We start from the raw sequence: 20,000 nt of genomic DNA on the forward strand, positions 1-20,000 counted from the left end.
CACAACTTAGAGGATTAGTGTATCAAAAAGGAATTCATTTTGTAAATGATCTACGGATAAAATGTGGTCACAGAGCCGTCGAGACAATCAAGAAAGAAAAAAAAAACATGCTATTTGTTAGTGATGAGAACACAGCATGGGGAACAGAACTTCAGTGTTTCAAGCCCACGGGGAGCCGTGATTTTAACACACTGTATAATCACAACTCCCCACACGAAGCACTGAAAACTCCCCGGTATCATGTGTGATAGTGTGTGTGTGTGTGTCATGTGTGATTGTGGATGCTTGTATGCATCTATATATGTGCCTATGTGTTCATGCATTTGTGTGTTTATGACTGTGCGCATGCATGTGTGTTTGTGAGAGGATGTGTGTAAGTGTGTGTGTGTGTGTGTGTGTGTGAGCGAGGATGAGCGCAGTGTGTGTGTCCCCCTGCTGTGTGGTGTGGGGGTGGGGAGCAGGGCTGACGCAGTCACTGGGCCTCTCTGTGCCAACTCTCCTCTGGAGGAGAGGAAGAGGAGGAGGAGGAGAGGAGGAGGAGGAGGCGGCAGCAGCTCCAGTCTCCAGCACAGCAGGACCTGAGCCCAGGACAAGCTGGCCTCCACGGCCATCTGACCCCAGACTGAGAGAGAGAGAGAGAGAGAGAAGAGAGAGAGAAGAGAGAGAGAGAGAAAGAGAGAGAAAGAGAGAGAGAGAGAGAGAGAGAGAGAGAGAGAGAGAGAGAGAGGGACAGCGAGGGACAGCGAGGGACAGCGAGGGCGAGGGCAAGAAAGCTGTAGACTGTTTTCCATGAAGGGGGCGCACTAGCAACCCGTGTGTCTATCAGAATTCCCATCAGAATTCCCATCAGTGTTCCCATCAGTATTCCCAACACTGTTCCTGTCAGTATTCCCATCGGTATTCTCATTAGTGTTCCCATCAGTGTCTACAGAATAATGTCTATGTCTGTGTGTCACATATGTGAATGGGAGAGCAGATAGGGATGAGAGATAAGAGAGAGATGTGGAGAAGAGCTGAGAAAGGACTGATCGATACAGAGACAGCTAGAAAGAGAATGACATGATAAGCAGGAGGGAGGAGAGAGAGGAAGAAAGGAAGAAAGAAAGAGAAAATGAAGAAGAGATGGTGCTCCCCCTCTCCATCCCCACTGCACAGACGGTCCTGCCCCAACCAGGAGGACTGAGGCATCTGCCTCTCCTCCAGCAACAGCTAGAGGCTCTATCGCTCCCTCCCTCTCCCCACCCCCCCCCCCCCTTTTCCTCTGTCCCCCTTTCTCTTCCCCTCTCTCTCACTCTTTTCTCTCCCTTTCTTTCAGCTTCATTCTCTTTTTCCCCTCTCTGTTTCTCCCCCTTTTTCTTCAGTCTCTCTCTTTCTGGTCTTTCTCTCATTGTTCCTGTCTCTTCTGTCTCTCTTCCTCTTCCTCCATCTATTTGTTCCTCTTTCTTCCCTCTTTTCATCTTTTCTTGCTTCTTTCTTCCTCTTACTTTCATACTCTTTTCTTTCGCTTTCTCTGTCACCCTCTTTCTTCTCAATTTTATCTCTGTCCCTCTCTCTTTGTCTCTGTTTGTTCTCCCTATAGGGATGCTGGGTCTCTCTCTCCCTATAGGGATGCTGGGTCTCTCTCTCCCTATAGGGATGCTGGGTCTCTCTCTCCCTTTAGGGATGCTGGGTCTCTCTCTTCTGTCCTGCTCTGACTTTGTCACTCAGCCTGATGGGTAATCTGGTAGTCATTCTGTATGCAGGCCTTGCTGCTCTCTCTGTCTCTCTCTCTCTCTCACACACACACACACACATTAGCTGCTGGAGTCATGCATAGACGATTAAAAATATGTAAGTTAAAACACTTTGCGTGTGTGTGTGTGTGTGTGTGTGTGTGTGTGTGTGTGATAATGACCTGAGAATCTCTTCAGCATATTCTGGCAACCAGATAATATAGAGTATAGAAGAACATTCTGAATTTCCGGCCAAATGCAAATTGACAGTTGATGACAGATTTTATTTATGTATTTTTAGGAATATTGATTTTGTGAAAACAGTGTACATTTATCAACATAATCACTGGTATCATTTGAACAATTGTCCGTCTCTTGCTGTAATGTCATTTTAATGATCTTGATGGCAATGAGTTCTACAAGAAACACAAACTTAGAACTACATTTAACTCATTACCTAAAAACAATAATACATTATAATAGCATTGTTATCCCTGATCTCTATATATGATCTTGTCCATACAATATTACCTAGTGTGCAGTGTGTGTTTAGTGTGTGTGTTTTTTCTAACTGTCCCCATCTACTCTGTGTTTGTGTGTGTGTGTGTGTGTGTGTGTGTGTGTGTGTGTAGGCTGCAGCAGTTAGACCTGCACTGTCAGTCCAGTGGCCAGCAGGTGATGGAGCTCCTGGGGAAACAGAACCAGCTGATGCAGGAGAGACAGGAGCTGGCCGAGGAGATGCAGAACCTGCGCATATACACACAGGTACACACACACACACACACACACACACACACACAGGTACACTGTCTCTTTCTCACACACACACACACACACACACACACACACACACACACACACACACACACACACACACAAACGTAACCCCTCTGTCACCTTATTCCTTGGCTGCTGCTTAGTTTGCATATGGGCTGTACTAAATGAATGGGAATGCTAATGCATCACTCTATACAACACTCACATGCAACCTATGCCTCCACACACAAACACACACACACACACACACACACACACACACACACCTGGCCATGGGAATGCAGACCCCGTGTATTCAGGTTAGACACACCACCTGTCTTGTCTGTCACCTCACTCCTCTTCCTTTTACTCCCCAAACCCATTCCAGCCCGACCTCCTCTCCTCTCCTCTCCTCTCCCCATTCTACCCCAACCTCCTCCCCTCTCCGCTCCGCTCCTCTCCCCATTCTACCCCAACCCCTCCTCTCCTCCCCCCTTCTCCTTTATCTAAATTCTTTGTCTTTTCTTTTTCTCTGCCCTGTCCACATCTCTTTTCTTTCTCTTACAGTCCTCACCCTTCTTCCTTTCTTCCTTCCCCCCCCCCTTTCTTTCGTTGCACAGATCTCCCATTCGATCCCAGTTTTTTTTTTTTTTTTTTTTTCATCTTCATCTATTATTTTTCTTAGCTTTTTCTGTTTTTCTGACGCGATTTTTTTTTCCTGAGCACTCACAAGCTCCGCAGCAGCTGGTCGCCACGGCAGCACATCACGCAAGACTAGGCGTGCGCAGATGTCGCTCCAGATTGCGGAGGAGCGGGCAGAGCGAGGCTGGCTGGCGGGGAGCGGGCGATGCCACGAGGCGGACGCGGCGGCACGCTGACATTCGTGGGAGATTAGCGCCAGCGCAGGGGGTGCTTCGGCACTGACGCAACACGCTAATACCGCCCGGGCTGTTGCCTCCTCCTCCTCCTCATCTTCATCTTCATCATCACCACCCACCTCTTCCTCCTCCTCTTCCTCTTCTACTCTTCGTCCGCCCGCTCTCCCACGCACTCACTCACTCTTTGTCCCCACCCCCCTCTCTCCCCTCTTCTCTTAATCCAGCACACCCTCTTTCTTTCCCCAAAATCTGCTGCATCCTGTCAAGGCCAAGGAGCCTCTTGTTTAGATGTTTTTAAAAAGTTTTTACCAGTCTGCCAAATGTGCCAATTATTTCTGATTTCATATGAACATCTCCATCTGTGCCACTCTAAGAGGCCTCAGATACAATGCACTTACAGAGTTTGAGTAATAAAGGCTTTTAAAAACAATCCTCTTCTCATGGAAGCCCATGCTGTCACACATTACCAACAACCTAACGACATGTAACAGCATGGATCAGCTAACTAAGAGATACATAGTTCCGAGAGAGGAAGCCCTCCGTTTTTTTAAAACAGGACTGAAACAAGGAAAACAGGAGTAAAACAAGACTCTCTGAGATTTAATTGGATTTATGGTAGGTAATAAACAGCCCTGATAATTACAAAATAATTACAAATTCTGGCAAAAGAACTCAGTGAAAAATAGTAATTCTAAGATAATTGACAAAACCAGACTAAAGTCATATTGGCTCGCTGGCCCTGGCACATGGCGTAGTGGCGGATCTGCTAGGATGGGAGTCTGTCGCTCTCTGCCAAACATAGCTCAGGGTTCCCGCGGGTCCTTAAAAAGTCTTAAAATGTCTTAAATTAAAATTCGGGTAATTAAGGTCTTAAATTGTCTTAAATTTCACGTAAAGTTGCTGTAGGTATTAATTTTTTTGCCGGTGCGCTTAATGACGATGAGAAAGCACAGTGGCGCATCGTAAAACATCTAGTAGCTAGTTGATTGATTTAGTATTGTGTGAAATGAGTCTCCGCAATTTAATAGCTGTTTACAGTACGTCGGCTACAGACGTGACGTCAGGCTGCGTGTCGCCATTACGCGGTTGTCGATGTGAGGTTCGACACACACACACACACACACTTGGGTATCTCCAAGTAATCTGTGAACGCAAGCTGTCATGAATATTTCTTTCAAGCTTGTTTGTTTGGCCAACCCATGTCACCATGACACGCTTTTTATTTCGAGTCTTCTGGTCTGTAATAGACAGGTGTATTACAAGACATGTCTTTCGGGTGAAAGCGTTGGTTTCGAGCAGCCTTTTTAAGATGGAATTTACGGTAACGTGTAACGTTGGTACGCTGCAATAACGTTATGCTATCTAACGTAGGCTAACGTGCTAAAGTCAGACAGTTGGCTGACAGACGCCTCGCAAATCACATCAACCATTTTTGCTGGTTACAATAACGGTGCTATCGGATAGTACAGTGTATTTTTCTCGGTAACTTTTGACAAATCTAAGCGTGAAAACGCCGAAAAATGTACATTTACATAAAAGACATGGCCGTCAGGCGAGTTTGGTCCGGAGTTAAGCTGCTAAAGTTATCTTCTGTCCTGTCGTTTGAAGCAAACATTTTAGCTCTGGCATTGGTCTCCCATTATGTATTTATCACTTCACTGGATTGGAAGACCATTTTCCAGGCTCTTGCATGCCCCGTTCATTGAGGCAGAGGTTAGGCTTGCCTCCCCTATGTGCTTTTTCACTGTGGTTTTATGACAGATCAGCAAGACTAAATAGCTTCTTCACATACGTGAAATACATTACATTACCTATTCTATGGATACAAACGACATATAATAACAGTGTCTACAAATATTTCAGTGATGACAAACAATGAGAAAGCAAAAGGCATGCGCTCAACCCAGTGTGTGAGGGATTGCACAATCTGAGATGAGGCGCAGCTCGTTGCTGCCTCACCTCGCGAGTCGCCTCTGTTTGAACAGGTCATGGTCAAATTCAGCGATTTTGATTATAAAAATGATCGGAATCATACGGACATTTTATTTAAAGCACAGATCAGTAGATACATATTAATATTAATTTAGTTTTTTACTTTTTATGAGGCTCTGCCTCCCCTGACCACACGTCCCTATGTAATCTGTAATCTGAAACACTGACCCGTTTTCTACTGCCGGGCGCTTCACTGCAACTGAACAAATTTACCACTCTCCTACTTCAGTTTGTTTTCAGAATGAGATAATTTTAGGAGGAGGATGCCATTACTGTGGCTCAACTAGAGGCAGGTTGGGTTGGCCTGTGCCCCTGCAACATTCAACACAGGAATGTTTATGATTAAACTGTTACCAGAGCACAAAATTGTTTACAACAGCACAAAGCTCTTCATAGATCTAGTCTCATAATTTTGTTGTCAAAGTGCACCAGATTGATGCATTGAACTTTAAAATGTGCAAAATGTTCTTATATATAAAATATATTCCCCGGGGAGCATGCCCCGGACCCTCCTAGGGGGTTCGCATCGTTGTCACCTTTTTCATCCCTGATGAGTTTGCACCCCTGAATTGAGTATTCCAAAGAAATTGTGACATTTTTGGGTCTTAAATTATATTTGTTGAGGTCTTAAAAAGGTCTTAAAAAGCATTACATTTTACTTTTGAAATGGTGCAAGAACCCTGTAGCTGCTTACGTCCAAGGTTAGGCAATCAAAGTGGAAATTTGTATAAATAAATAAATAAAAAGTAGAATATTGTACTATACAGGAATAGAAATGTCAGATTACAATAAAAACTTTGTTTCTGGTCTTCCGTTTTTAAAACTGAGGTGACAAAGCACACATGGGATTATTTTTTTTGTTCTTAGTTCCTAAAATAAAAATGTTCACTTTTATGTGTATAAAACATAATTTAATTAGTTTATCACAATATACAAAGAATCCTTAGGGTCAGGGTTCATTTAAGAGCTACTGTTATGCAACAACACTCACATGAGTGCACTTTTATTACCTAAGCCCTCCTTTAAAAACAAAACAACAACCATCGGATTCATGAAACTGGTCGATCTTTCAATAGGTGTGAAACCCTGAATAGCTGTGTTGTAGGAATAGTGACCCACAAGTAATCACCTGCTTCTGTGTCTCTTTCAGACCCCTGGTGCCGACCGACCCGCCTCAGCCTCCACGTGAAACAGTGACCTTCTGTGACCCTTTTTTTTTGCTTTTTACTTTTATTTTATCTGGTTATTCTCATTCAGTGGTGTTTCAGAATAACAATGCAAACAGTTACATGTTATATTAACTAAGTGTGGTGTTTCAGAATAAACAGTTTTATGTTGTTATTTTGTTATTAGGGGTGTTTGAGAATAACCAAACCGTTTTGTTTTCTAGTCAGTGCTGTGCTGTGACACTACTGAATGATTTAGCGAAATACCACTGACTTTCACAAGCCTTTGGCTTCGTTCCCCAGCCTTAGCCGTCAGCTCAACCCCTGGAATAAGACTGAAGACCCAAGTGTGTCTTTAAGCCGACTGAGCTCCAAGTTTCTCTAAACTGTCATCTGGCCAGGTCCAGAGTATATTGTTTGTGTGTGTGTGTGTGTGTAAGGACTTGTGTGAGGCTAGTCAAACAGTTGCAGGTCCGATGCTCAGGGTTAGAGGTTAGAGGCAGGGAGAGGTTCCTCTGTACCCAGCTCTTGAGGTTCGTCGCTGGGGCACGGCCTCTCCTGTAAGGAGGTCTCTGTGTGCGAGGCTGGTCCTCAACCACGCTCACACTTCAGACACTGGTAACAGGTCTGACGAACTCCCTCTGACCAGGCCTGTGCTACGCTCCGCTTCGAGTGGCACAGTGTTACCACCATCATGGTGTGACAGTCTTAGTTTCATTATAGCGCAAGAATGCTTCTGGGAGATACGGACCTGCACTCAACAGGATCAGTTCTACACATATTTGTGGAGAATAAAACAAGCAATATTTTTAAAACTTTTCATAGAACCATTTTTGTAAGTTTTGTATATTCTTCTTTAGTACTGTAGTGTATATTTAGAAAATATGAATTGAATTTTCAATGTGTAAAATAAATGTACTTGCAGCTCTTTTTAGAAGTTTTACAAACACTGATCAAGAGTCTATGTTTTGGTCCCGTGTTTAATGAACTCAAATAAAACTTCCTCTAATTTCTTCATGCTCACGAAAAGCTTATTTCTCTCTAGTTCTGTAATTTCTTCGTGCTCACAAAAAGCTTATTTCTCTATAGTTCTGTAATTTCTTCATGCTCACAAAAAGCTTATTTCTCTATAGTTCTGTCATTTTTTCATGCTCACAAAAAGCTTATTTCTCTCTAGTTCTGTGCACAAATTCATGTTTGTAGCCAGTCATGCAATATCTAAAGTTTACTGCCTAATGCAATGATTGAATTCCTTATATTATATCATTTTTATATATATATTTCTTTTTTATATATATATATTTTATATATATATTCCTTCATTTTTATATATATATATATATATATATAAAAAATATATATGCATGTATGTATAAAAGGATATAATATAGGATATTCAATCATTGCATTAGGCAGTAAACTATAGATATTGCATGACTGGCTACAGACATGAATATATACAGTATTTCCTTATATATAAATATATATCCTTATTTATAATTGTAGCTCCATAAAGTCTTTGACATTGTTCCATATTGATTTTTGTTCAGTGTAGTTGCCATCAAAAGATATCTGTAATATGCTGACTGACTGGAGGGTGCACTTTAATTAGTTCAGGAATGTAAGGGTGTTTCAGACTACACTCTGTATTTCTGTTTAACTTCAGATCAACACAGAGGAGTTTTTCCATTTAAATTAATATGTATGTTAAGTAGCCACTAACATTATAACTGTAAATACCAATAATGACAATAGTGAGTAACAACTTAAATAGTGTACACATTAATATTATTTAGAATAAGATCTAAAATATTATCAATATGAAACATTTTATTATCTGTAATATAATAAGATGTTATAAAATAATCTAGCAGAATGCAATGAAATGGAAAAGAAAACATGGCTCACAAAACCAGACAGCAGATTGACATAGTGCTTTTATTTAAGCCATCTGTTGGAGGGGAGTCGATGTGCATCCCTATCTTATACATTTACGTGTAAAAATACCAAGGATGTACAGTGTACAAAAAACAGTTCTCTTTCATGTCATCTTTTTTTTCTGTCTCTTGGTTTGAGTCACATCCGTGTGAGTCCTATGGTTAAGGAAATAAATCACCACTTTCTTTCTTTCTTTTTTTGCAGAGTAATACAGGTGTTTCTGTTTGTAGTACTTTTTTCTTTTCACTCCCTTCTGCGTACATTCCTTAACCACATGACTAGATCTTAACATGGATCTAATGACAGAGCTAGCAAGGTCAAGAAATGACACAAACTCTAAAGCTAGATGGACATAAAATTAATTAATTACAAGTTGTGGTTTTTTTTTAATGTTTTTTTTTTTTACTTCCTTTTTGAAGGAATGTCTCCTTTCTGTTTTTAAATAAATACTTTACAATTCATGCTCATTCATTATACACTATCAGGAGCAAGGTAACAAGAAAAAAAATCTGTTGTAGACAGTACAAACAGTAGCAGCAAAGTGTGTCGGTTGAGGTGTAGAATCAGCTGGAGACCCTGCAGTTAGTAAGGATGCAACCCACATCATCACGGGACCACATATGGAAGGGTCCCTCCTCACTGAAACATGTTTCCCTCTTCTTTTTCACGGGGAGGGTGGGTAGGGTAGGGTGGGGGGGTATGAGGAATGGCCTTTTTTTTCAGATATCTGACCTTGATGGCCACCATCAAGGGCACACAAGAATTTGGTTCCAAGGAACACATCATATGCAGGTGGTTTGACAGACAAAGCTTTCTACGGTACGATTTCTTGGGTGTATTTTGTTTCTCACATTTTGATGCCGACAAGTCCCCTTTCTTTGTGTGATTAAGCCGTTTGAATAGCGAGATTCGAGCGAAAGCATGATTTCCGTTCTGACCTCTCTGGTGTGTCCAAACTTGTTGTGTTGGCAGGCATCAACATGGAGTCCCACAGAGGGCTTGCCAGTACATGCTCTCCCAGTTCCTCACTCCCACTGTATGGCTGTATGCAAACGTCTGGGCATCCCTGAACATGTGCCACAATTACATGTTTAATCTTTTCTTTCTTTTTTTAACATTCATGAAATAAGTAACATTGCATTGACATTTGTAAAATAGCTTGTATTTACTCATTTTATCTAAAAAATAAATAAATAACAAAATGCCATCATGTCACTTGACCAAGGGAGACCTTTGCATACAACTGAACATATCAAATTCCCCCTCCCCACACACCCACTTTACACAGCAATGCAAAAGGATTTCTTCCTTTATTCATACTTTACAAAAGAAAGAAGCATGATCTTCATGAAGGGAATCTGTGCTTTCAAGTTATTTTCTTTTCTTTCTTTTTTTCACACTTCTCGAAGCAGGGACAGTTTTCCATTACTTGCGGAGGTATACAAAAAAGATCAATGGAGCTGAAAAGGTGCTGCTGAGAAGAGAGGTTTGAAGCAGAATTTTGCTAAGCTATGGAGTCAAAAAAGTGTATGGTGGTTTATGACCGTGATGCTTTGAGTCTACTCGCATATCCTTTCGATGCACACACGGCCATAAGAGTAATGTCCTCTGCATGCAAGACAATGCGATCACAATGCTTGCCCAGAACTCCATCCACTGGTCTACGCTAACGATCAGCTGATGTTAATGTATACACATACCATATGAGAACGTCACATTATCATTTTCAGGTGAGCGGAAAGAACAATAGCTCGTCTTAATTTAGCCCAACCTATGGTTCGAGCGATGTGTCTGCGTTTCTGTCCGACCTGGGGCAAAGACAAGCAGACAGAGGGCCGAAACTTTTATTAAGTGCTCCGTCAAAAATGGTGGAAATCAAGAATGCAGTTTAACACAAAAAGTTAAATAAAAATGTTAAGTGCCCAAAACATCTCTTTATCTCCATGTTGAAATTCACAGTTGAAAAAAAAAAAAAAAAAGGACAGTATCCAGATCCTAACACAAATACCAGAAAATAAGACATTTTCAAGTTACTCGTCAAACAAACCAGCATATATAAAACAGAAATAAACAAAATAAAACATAAAACACATAGACATACATTGTGTTCAGCAGTATAGTCCTATTAAACCATTGCTCCAAGTAGTTTCATTAAGCACGGATCCCACCCAAGCACGCAACAGGAGTGAACCTAAAGAAAGCTTCTGGAAGACGGTCAGTAACACAGAGTGAAATAGATCCAATGACCACAGTTGTTAGATCAGAGCTTCACCGAAACAGTAGGGGGTACGGGCGTCATGTCGTGGTGACAGATCCTGCCGTCCTACGCCAAACTTCGCTTTAACTGAAACGCACCAATCACGATGTGCCGCTGGTGACGGCTGCATCGATGAGCGGGTTTCTTTACACCCATTTTTCTGACACTAGCTCGACATACATTCTGTTCACTCTGGTGAGGGGGGGGTGGGTCGACTATAGATATGGAGAAGAATTGCACAAACAACTGTTGCCGCATCTCGCAACGTACCCTGTGTCTCCACAACAGTCCTGTGCCAACACAGTGATAACGCAGACGGGGGAAGATGGGGCTACCTGTGTCTCATGACGTAGCCCCTTATCGCCAGGAGGTTAGACTCACAACACACTGTGTTTGAACTTGCAGTATTTCACAGCGTAGGACTGTGGCAGTTACAAGCTGCGAGGGCAACCCTGGCCTTGGTAATGTATGATGCACCCCACTACTTCCTCAGATGCAACCAGCAACAGGTACACAATCTGTGTGAGTGTGTGTATGAGTATGTTTGTATGTATGTATGTATGTGTGTTTTTTATATTTAGCTCTTAAGATGCAGCCCTTGGAGACCGACATGCACTTCCTCGCGCTTCTGCCACCCACATATCTCACTCTACATTCCCGTCGACGCACTAGTTATTGATCGACCTCCAATCTCGGGGATGAGCCCATCTGTTTTCACCTCCGTTCGCCTGTCAAATCATGCATCTGGAACCATCTTTTTATCGAGACAAACAACACCTTACCGGCAGATCTGCAGACCCTCATCTCAACGACTGTCACCTGCGTTCCCGTCCTTAACACCCAATTCAAATCCTAAACATCAAACCATCCACGACTTCCCGTGCCAGAGTCTACCACGCTAACACTAGAACATGGCATCATAACCATAAGAGATGGTACAGTAACGACTGTTAGCCTTTGAGTCAAAAGTGTCAGACGGTATAGTATAGTGGATAGCCCCCTTTGTAGCAACAGCATGAACTTAACAGGATAAGTCTTAACCACTAAAAATGAACACAAACTTTGATGTGACTATTAAAAGTGTGTTTCGTGTACAGCTGCACCCAACACTTCCTGCAGTTTCACATCCCTCTCTACAATATGACTGACATTCCACTAGCATCTCCATGCAATGCTCACTTGGAGGTTAACAGAGTCTGACAATAAGACGCAAACTAAGTTCTGCAAAGCTGCATGGACGACCACCACACTCACTCCACACACACATGCATAATCACACACACACACACACACCCCGACCAACAAATGCTCTGCATTTAACCTACTTTTCCTGTAAGGCACATGCTGTCCACACAAGCCAACAGCTGAAGAGCAAAAGAGACACAAGACTAAACCAACAAAAATATCCAATCAACTACACCATAGAACACTTGAGGAAGAACAGACAGTATAACAGACTTCACTTCTTGTTGCCTCAGACTAAGTATCGATAGATCCCACCCTCATCCTCAACTCACACTTAGCCTGATGCACTCCTTAAAAAACACTTAAGTGCTTTTTACCTAACGCGACACAGTGCCTAAGTTCCATGTTTCGTATGACGACGTGACATGGTTTAAAGTGGTCTAAAATCACCTCAGCTTGGGACGCACTCAACTGGACACCTACGGAAATCATGTCCACTTCTCCTGACCTAGACGCTTCTCAATCAGGGTAGAATGTCTGACAGACTGGGTGACATGATGCTTTTCTGAATACAGAAACAGTTGCTTCTCATAGGACTATGCTGCTAGCTACAGCTCCCAGTGTCGAACCAAGCATAACATTGCATTTGCTTTTTTTTTACGTTTTCACATTTCTCTTTATGTTACTACAACAGCTTCCTTCTAGCCATGCTTCCTTTGACTTTGCTATGCATTAGGCTCGGATAATTCCTAAAGGATGCTTTTGTTAACGCGTGTCTGACGTATTCTAGACAGGGCATAAAAAATGCCTTCTGTGTTTAAACAAAATAAACAGCACGGGTGAACTCAGTTGGGGTGGAAAATTCAACTTGGTCAATTTTAAACTCATATTAATATTCTGACCATATCAAACATAGTATGCTGTTATCAGGCTGCGTAAACACGTGTTTTCATATGATGACGATTCTATGAAAAGCAATGGTTAGAGACATGCAGTGGGTTCATCAGTTATTAGAAAGAACGCCATCAGTGTGTCCGGATACCGTACAGTACATTACTCTTCAGGACCACGCTCACTTCAACACAAAGCCACTTCAACAGCCCTTACAAAAGTACTAGATCTGCTGTATCTTCCATCTTTTATGCCTCACATAGTCCCGAACACTGGGGAACACTTAGACCAGATCCACGGCAGACCTAGACCAGATCCACGGCAGACCTAGGCCAGATCTGGGCAAGAGTTTGGCTGCTATTTGGGACTGTACCTCATGTAGACAAGACAGCCATGTGAAAAAAAACACACTCACGTGCACACACACATGACCTAAAAAAACAACAACAACAAAAAACAACAAAGTAACACACAACGTAGTACCACGAGACGGTAGGTAGACCACTGACTAACTTTCTTTTCAGTTAGAGCTTTTCATTGTTCTTGACATCATTATATTTTGGTATGAGACGATAGGAAAATAAATTTCAATTCAATTCAAAGCAAATCAAAATCAAAAGGCCTTTTTTCATTGCCCAGTCTACATTCTTAAGCCATTTTTGAGGTGCCATTTTAATCCAGACAAAAGGCTGGATTATACTCCTAACAATAGTAGTAGGAAAAAATAATAATAATAATAATAATAATAACACAAACAGTTCAACAACAAATAAATTAAACAATCTGATTTTTTTACGAAACAAAATATCCCCCTTGGTCTTAAAAACAAAATAATATTTTTCCCTCCCCTGCCCTCATTGGTCCCCCATCTTCTATCAGCCTTGTGAGAGCCAAACTGCCCAACAGGCTAGTCATTTCCTGTGATTGCACTGTTTAGCATTGTAGGAGGAGCTATTCCCTTCAGTCCACCCATATCTGATTAGCCCCTCCCCCTGTGGAAAAGTGCCATCATTCTAAACGGCTCCGAACGTTGCCTTTGTCATTCACATTTCTTCATGTGTGTTTGTATGGGATGCAATCTGGAATACTGTTTTACATCGTCTGACTACTAATACAATGACAGGAAAAAAGAGTTTCTTGCAATGATATGTCAAAAATAAAGCCTTGCATATTTACATACTATCTTTTAAGGGCTAAGTTATGCCATCTGTAACTGACTAGTTTCGGAGGCCTCGTACCTGGATTCTGTCTGTCTGTCTGTCTGTCTGTCTGTCTGTCTGTCTGTTCGCCTGGTGAAGAATCCTGGGAAACGGAACCCTGGATAGAACCGAACCTTGAGTGGCATGGAAAGGTAAGGCATTGCTTGGATTCATAGGATTGCCACTGAAACACCACATGGTTTCTCAGATGCCCGCTTCATAGCTCTGCATATAGACTGTAACAAAATAAATGTCTCTGCCTACAGACTATCAGAGACTACTACTTTTTTTTTTCTGTGTTTGAGAGTAAAAGAGAAGTACGGAACAGAACTTCCTAAGAACTACACCGTTGAGTTAACCCATGTGGTTGAGCAGAGCCACAGGCGACTGAAATAAAAAGACGCTGGTAAGAATCCTGTTTTCCATGAGGGCGACAGGTCAGGTTTTGAGGCGTCTAGAGTTAGTGGCATGAGTACGGGCCCCCGAGTAAAGCTGCTGTACCTGTTACTTGAGTTGTCTGCAGACAAAATGAGAGGTTTGTTTGTTTTTCTTCTTTTTTTGTGTGTGTTTGTTTTCTTTTTCATCTGCGTAGCCTGAGCGAACCGTTTCTGGCAGTTTCTAAATTCTCTACACTACAAAGCTAACGGCTACTAGCTAGAGCTAACCTTAGACAGGAAGGTCAAGGGGTGGGGCTGTACCCAGGTGTCAGATGACTCTGGGCCTGAGTTAGCGGCGTTCTGGGCTGGTTCTAGAAGGGGAGGAGGGGGATGGAGTGGAGTGGACTGCGTAATCTCATGGGGCAGTGTGACCTGCCCCCGGCGAAACCTCCTGTGAATCTGAAGCCAGATGCCCCTCACCTTTCCATGAGGGAGACGAGGAGCGTAAGGCAGTTCCTTCTGTTCGTTTTCCGCTAAGACGTGGAAAGCCAAGGGCTTGGCCGTATAAGCTTACTGTGCAAGAAACAAAACCAAATAAACTAAATGAACAAACCAAAGAAACTCACTGTAGAAACATACATGTTGCACACTAACCCGGAGAAAAAAACAAAGAAAAAGAAAAACACTAAGACAAAACTAAACCGTAGTTTACCAGTCCACCAGTGCAACCAAAAGCGGCAAGGAGACGGTTGAGTCCTGTAGCCCAGACTTGTACCCAAAACACACAGCCAAGGAGGGTCATGACTCTAGGTCAACCCAGTGTGTGAAAGAACTCAAATGAGAGGAAGGGGGGGGCGAGAGAGAGAGAGCGATAGAGAGAGGTTGGTTAGGTGCTGATGGTCCAGTGGTAACCGTGGTAACCATATATGAGGAATGGGGTGATGCTCCACAGTACGGAACTCACTCCCGCCCACTGGCAGAGTAGGAGAATTGTGGGAAATGTGGTCTTCGCTCGTTATCCATACAATCCATGCCATCTTCGTCATCTGTGGAGGCGAGAGGAAAAGAACATAAGCACATAGCGACCGAGAGGAAAAGAACATAAGAGCATAGCGACCGAGAGGAAAAGAACATAAGTGCATAGTGACCGAGAGGAAAAGAACATAAGCACATAGCGACCGAGAGGAAAAGAACATAAGAGCATAGCGACCGAGAGGAAAAGAACATAAGTGCATAGTGACCGAGAGGAAAAGAACATAAGCACATAGCGACCGAGAGGAAAAATGGTCATAAGCACATAGCGACCTGTTTACAATATCTCACATTCATAGAAACAGCTATAATACATACCACATCTCATTCAGTATAGGAATAATATAATCAAGCTTAAATACAGATCTTAGATAAGATAAGATCTTTCTCTGTGATGCTTCATATACAGTCAATGTTTTAATAGGGAATCACCACACTTTCTAAAACAGATGTAAAATTGAAATGAAAAGATTTCATTTTAATTTATTTTTTATTTTTTTACATACCTACATTTTTGTATAACACGCATAAGCATACACACATAGCATAGCAATCCTGTTAAAGAATGAAAACACGGAACAAAAGACCAAGCTGGTGCAAAGATACACTCAGACAAAGAAGGAGAGAGAGGAGTGGGACTCACATTTTTCAGGGGGAGTTATTGTAATCGTCTGTGCGGTGAACTCCTCGTCAAAATACCTAGTATCCGTCTCGGATGACACCTGAGGCTTGAAGGGAGGTATCAGCTACGGAAGAAAAGGGGGGGGGGGGGGGTGAGAGGGTTTTGGGGTGGTGGTGAGAGTAGGAATGAGGCGACGACACAGCACCTGTTTTCAGCTGGGGTGATGGAGACCTGGGGTCTCACTGCAGGGCCACTGTTTACACCCCCCCCCCCAAAAAAACTGTGTCTGTGTGTGAGAATAAACATAACACACTGAAGACAACACAACATACTTAAACACACTTACAAGGTTACACACACACCACACACACACAAGTTAGCACTTAAAACATTTAAAAGTCATACTGCATGTAGTCACATATGCTCAACCTTTTCAACCTCTCCTTCCATGTTACTGTCTCTTTGGAGAAAGTCATGCCATTATATTGAGATTCCTACATTAAACAATATGATGTATACTAATTAGGGCTGTCAAAGTTAACGCGTTAATCTATGAGATTATTGTGGCCGAGATTAATGCGATAAAATATTTTAACGCAGTTAACGCAACTTTACTTCCGGTGTGCGTTGACCCCTGACACGAAACCGCGCGTGCCTGCAGTCAGTTAGATAGGAGAGACCGAGACGGTAGTTGAAGATAGAGAGAACTGAGGGATTGTTGGGCGGAAGTTTCTGTTTAAGAGGCAAAATGACGGAACAATCGACAAAACTAAAGTTGTATGTAGCATTTGTCAAGCTGAATTTAGCTATCACAGAGGCAGCTCGTCTTTAAGTTATCACCTTAATGCAAAGCACCCGACAGAAAGCAGTCCCAGGTTAGATGGTCGCCAACCCACACTCCACGACTTCTCTATGAAAATAACTAGACCAGTCCGTGAAAAGGTTACCAAAGGTGTAGCAGTTTGGGTTGCCTGTGACTGTCGGCCCATCAACATAGTTGAAGACGGTGGGTTGACTGAGGTGATTCGAATTGCTTCATTCCTTGTATGACGGCGAGAGAGCACGAAAAAAATACAATTAAACAACAGTGTCTAAAATACACGCTGTCTGAAGTGATTACTCGTTAATTTATAAGATGTAGTCGTTAGAAGAAAAACAAACTTTTAATCGCGATTAATCTAGATTAATGAATTTCAAAATGTGAGATTAATTAGTAAAAAATGTTTTATCTATTGACAGCCCTAATACTAATGTAATAATTCTAATAAAAATACTCTCACTGTTTACAAAACAAAACCTCATTCAGGAATTTCTTTTTGACCCTAAATAATGGAGCTCCTCACACAACTGCCATGGTTGAGAGACTCACCTTCTTATCATAAACGTCCTGCCAGTCGATCCCCGTGAAGAAGCTGTGTCGCATGATCTCTTTAGCGTCGTCTGGACCGCCTCCAAGTCTGCACACAAACACAAACATGAAAAACTAAAATCAAAGAAGGGGGAGACAAAACAATAGAAGAAAAACAATACTATAAAACCATCAACGGCCTGAGAGTTTGTGCATCTTTGTTAAGTAACACCTGTTGAGGTATAGAACGCATATGAGGAGAAGAGGAACCCTCAGATCGTTCAGTCATGACAACAAGCTCAGAGAAGAATCAGAAGGAAGTGTGTGTGTGTGCATGTGTGTATGGGATTGTATCTTGTGTGTATGCGTATCTATACATCACCAAACAGCTTGCATATCTAATTATGTTTCAGTCACTTCCACTGGCGTTTCTAAACTTGAGTTCACACTGCCAGTAGATGTAGTGTGTTAAAGCAACAGAGGTCCTTTTAGCCTGTGTTAGCATGTTAGCGTTAGCGGCTGATCCTACCGCTTGTTGGGGTCTTTGATGAGCAGCCCAGAGAGCAGGGATTTGGCGTCGGAGGAGAGGGTGCGTGGGAACTTGATGTCCTCCATCAGGATGAGCTCAAACAGCTTCTCGTGGTCCTGGTTGTAGAAGGGCAGCCGGCCGCACATCATCTCGTACATGACCACGCCCAGACCCCACCAGTCAACCGCACGGCCGTAGTCATTATCCTCCAGCACCTGAGGAGACACACACACACATGTTACACACACACACACACACACATAATATCGTACATGACCACGCCCAGTCCCCACAAAGTCATCATCCTCCAGCACTTACAGCCATGGTATTTAGTCCTATGTGATGAGATATGAGTGGACACGTTACATACACATACACACACATAAATAAATAAGTCATCTCTTTCACAGTATGAATGTCATTTTGTTTAACAAAAAGAGCATTGCCACTGTGTTTATCACACCGGTGAATTAACAGAGAATCTATGGGGGACCCACCAGCAATATAGAGATTACAGTGGATGTTTTGCCACACTCAATGTGAAAAGTCAACACAATAGCCTATCCAGATGTTTTGCCACCCCTTAATGTGAGAAGTCAACACAACAGCCTATCCAGATGTTTTGCCACCCCTTAATGTGAGAAGTCAACAGAGTAGCCTATCCAGATGTTTTGCCACTGTTAATGTGAGAAGTCAACATAGTAGCCTATCCAGATGTTTTGCCACCGTTAATATGAGAAGTCAACACAGTAGCCTATCCAGATGTTTTGCCACAGTTAATATGAGAAGTCAACACAGTAGTCTATCCAGATGTTTTTCCACCCTTAATGTGAGAAGTCAACACAGCAGAAGAAGTAGCTCTTCCCTGATGAGAAGGGAAACACAACCTCATGCCACTCTCTCCTTTCCAACAGCTCCACCCGATTCACTGAACCAGTTCCACAAACCCTCCATTCAGGACCTTTGTACCCAAACCAGCCGCTTTCGCACCGAACAAAGAAACGAAAACATGCTTCTGGCTACAGCACCAAGGAAAAGGCAATCCTGCCCACTACGCCAAGTCAGATGTCTCTCGGCTGCCAGCCACAGTGAACCGGAGAAGTTTCTGGAAACGGGAGACAGGCGAGGTGTGTGGGTCAGGGGGTCCAGCGGACGTGGGATAGGGGACGCTTGGCAGCCCAGGCACAGAAACATCACCACTGTTGCTGTTTCAAAGCACAGGCACTGCCTGACACACTCACACACACACACACACACTTGACACCTTTCTGAGAGAACGCGCTCCTAATTGGTGTGTCTATTTAATGACAGGCGCCACTGGCTGGGGGCCAGTTGTAAGCATATGCTCCCAACCTTGCAGAGAACTACAACGCACCATCTCTGATCTAAACAGCACACAAAGACCTGGGGTAGACAGTCACAACAACCCATACCCACCATTAAACATGCACACACACACACACACACACACACACACACACACACACACACACACACACACACACACACACACACACACACACAAACACACTCACACACACACACACACACACTCACAACACTAATGCAAACACTGCACATAGACAAACAGCACACTGATTCATATTTATGCACACCGCACACACACACAGACACACATACCACAAAGACACATACAAACATGCCAACACACACAGACCAAACACATGAAACATAAACATGCACACACACACATATTGTGATTCTTTCTGTTGTTTTCCCTCTAATGACCATATCATTCTGGGCAAAAACACCAAATCCCCAACGAAACTCACTGCAACTAATTCTCCGTGGGAGACTGTCCAATTTCAGACCGTCCCCCGAATTTTCAGATAGGCAACGACACAAATAAATCACACTCAAACTTTGGAAACATTCTCACACACATGCATACGCACAGACACACACACACACACACACACACATATATACACACACTCAGTCCTAGTACAGTGCAGTAGTTTGCTGGACAGAGTATGGTGAGGTTTGGAAGAAAACTCCCACGATCTATTGACTGTTTTTTTTGTGTGTGTGGCGCTGGAGGGGTTGCAACTGGCTCGCAAGCAGAGAAATCTGCTTTTCAAATCACACAAGCACCGG

The 20,000-nt window shown here is 42.8% G+C and overlaps 2 protein-coding genes across 6 annotated transcripts in view; one reads left to right on the forward strand and one right to left on the reverse strand.

The window, feature by feature from the left end:
* Positions 1-7,517, forward strand: part of sdccag8 (SHH signaling and ciliogenesis regulator sdccag8) — a 66,823-nt gene extending 59,306 nt beyond the window's left edge. Inside the window, exons 17-18 of the mRNA XM_031579104.2 lie at positions 2,345-2,477; positions 6,489-7,517. Of these exons, the coding sequence (XP_031434964.1) occupies positions 2,345-2,477; positions 6,489-6,527 (172 nt within the window). The 3' untranslated portion in view covers positions 6,528-7,517. The remainder of the gene's footprint in view (positions 1-2,344; positions 2,478-6,488) is intronic.
* A 906-nt stretch (positions 7,518-8,423) lies between these two features.
* The window catches only part of akt3a (v-akt murine thymoma viral oncogene homolog 3a), a 121,037-nt gene continuing 109,460 nt past the window's right edge, over positions 8,424-20,000 (reverse strand). For all 5 annotated transcript variants that reach the window (XM_042709592.1, XM_031579430.2, XM_031579429.2 and 2 more), the window contains exons 11-14: positions 17,883-18,097; positions 17,375-17,462; positions 16,027-16,129; positions 8,424-15,397 (exon numbers count right to left, since the gene is read on the reverse strand). In XM_042709592.1, the coding sequence (XP_042565526.1) occupies positions 15,312-15,397; positions 16,027-16,129; positions 17,375-17,462; positions 17,883-18,097 (492 nt within the window). In that variant the 3' untranslated portion in view covers positions 8,424-15,311. The remainder of the gene's footprint in view (positions 15,398-16,026; positions 16,130-17,374; positions 17,463-17,882; positions 18,098-20,000) is intronic.

This window comes from Clupea harengus, chromosome 13 (genome assembly GCF_900700415.2).
Source record: "Clupea harengus chromosome 13, Ch_v2.0.2, whole genome shotgun sequence".
NCBI classification, from domain to species: domain Eukaryota; kingdom Metazoa; phylum Chordata; class Actinopteri; order Clupeiformes; family Clupeidae; genus Clupea; species Clupea harengus.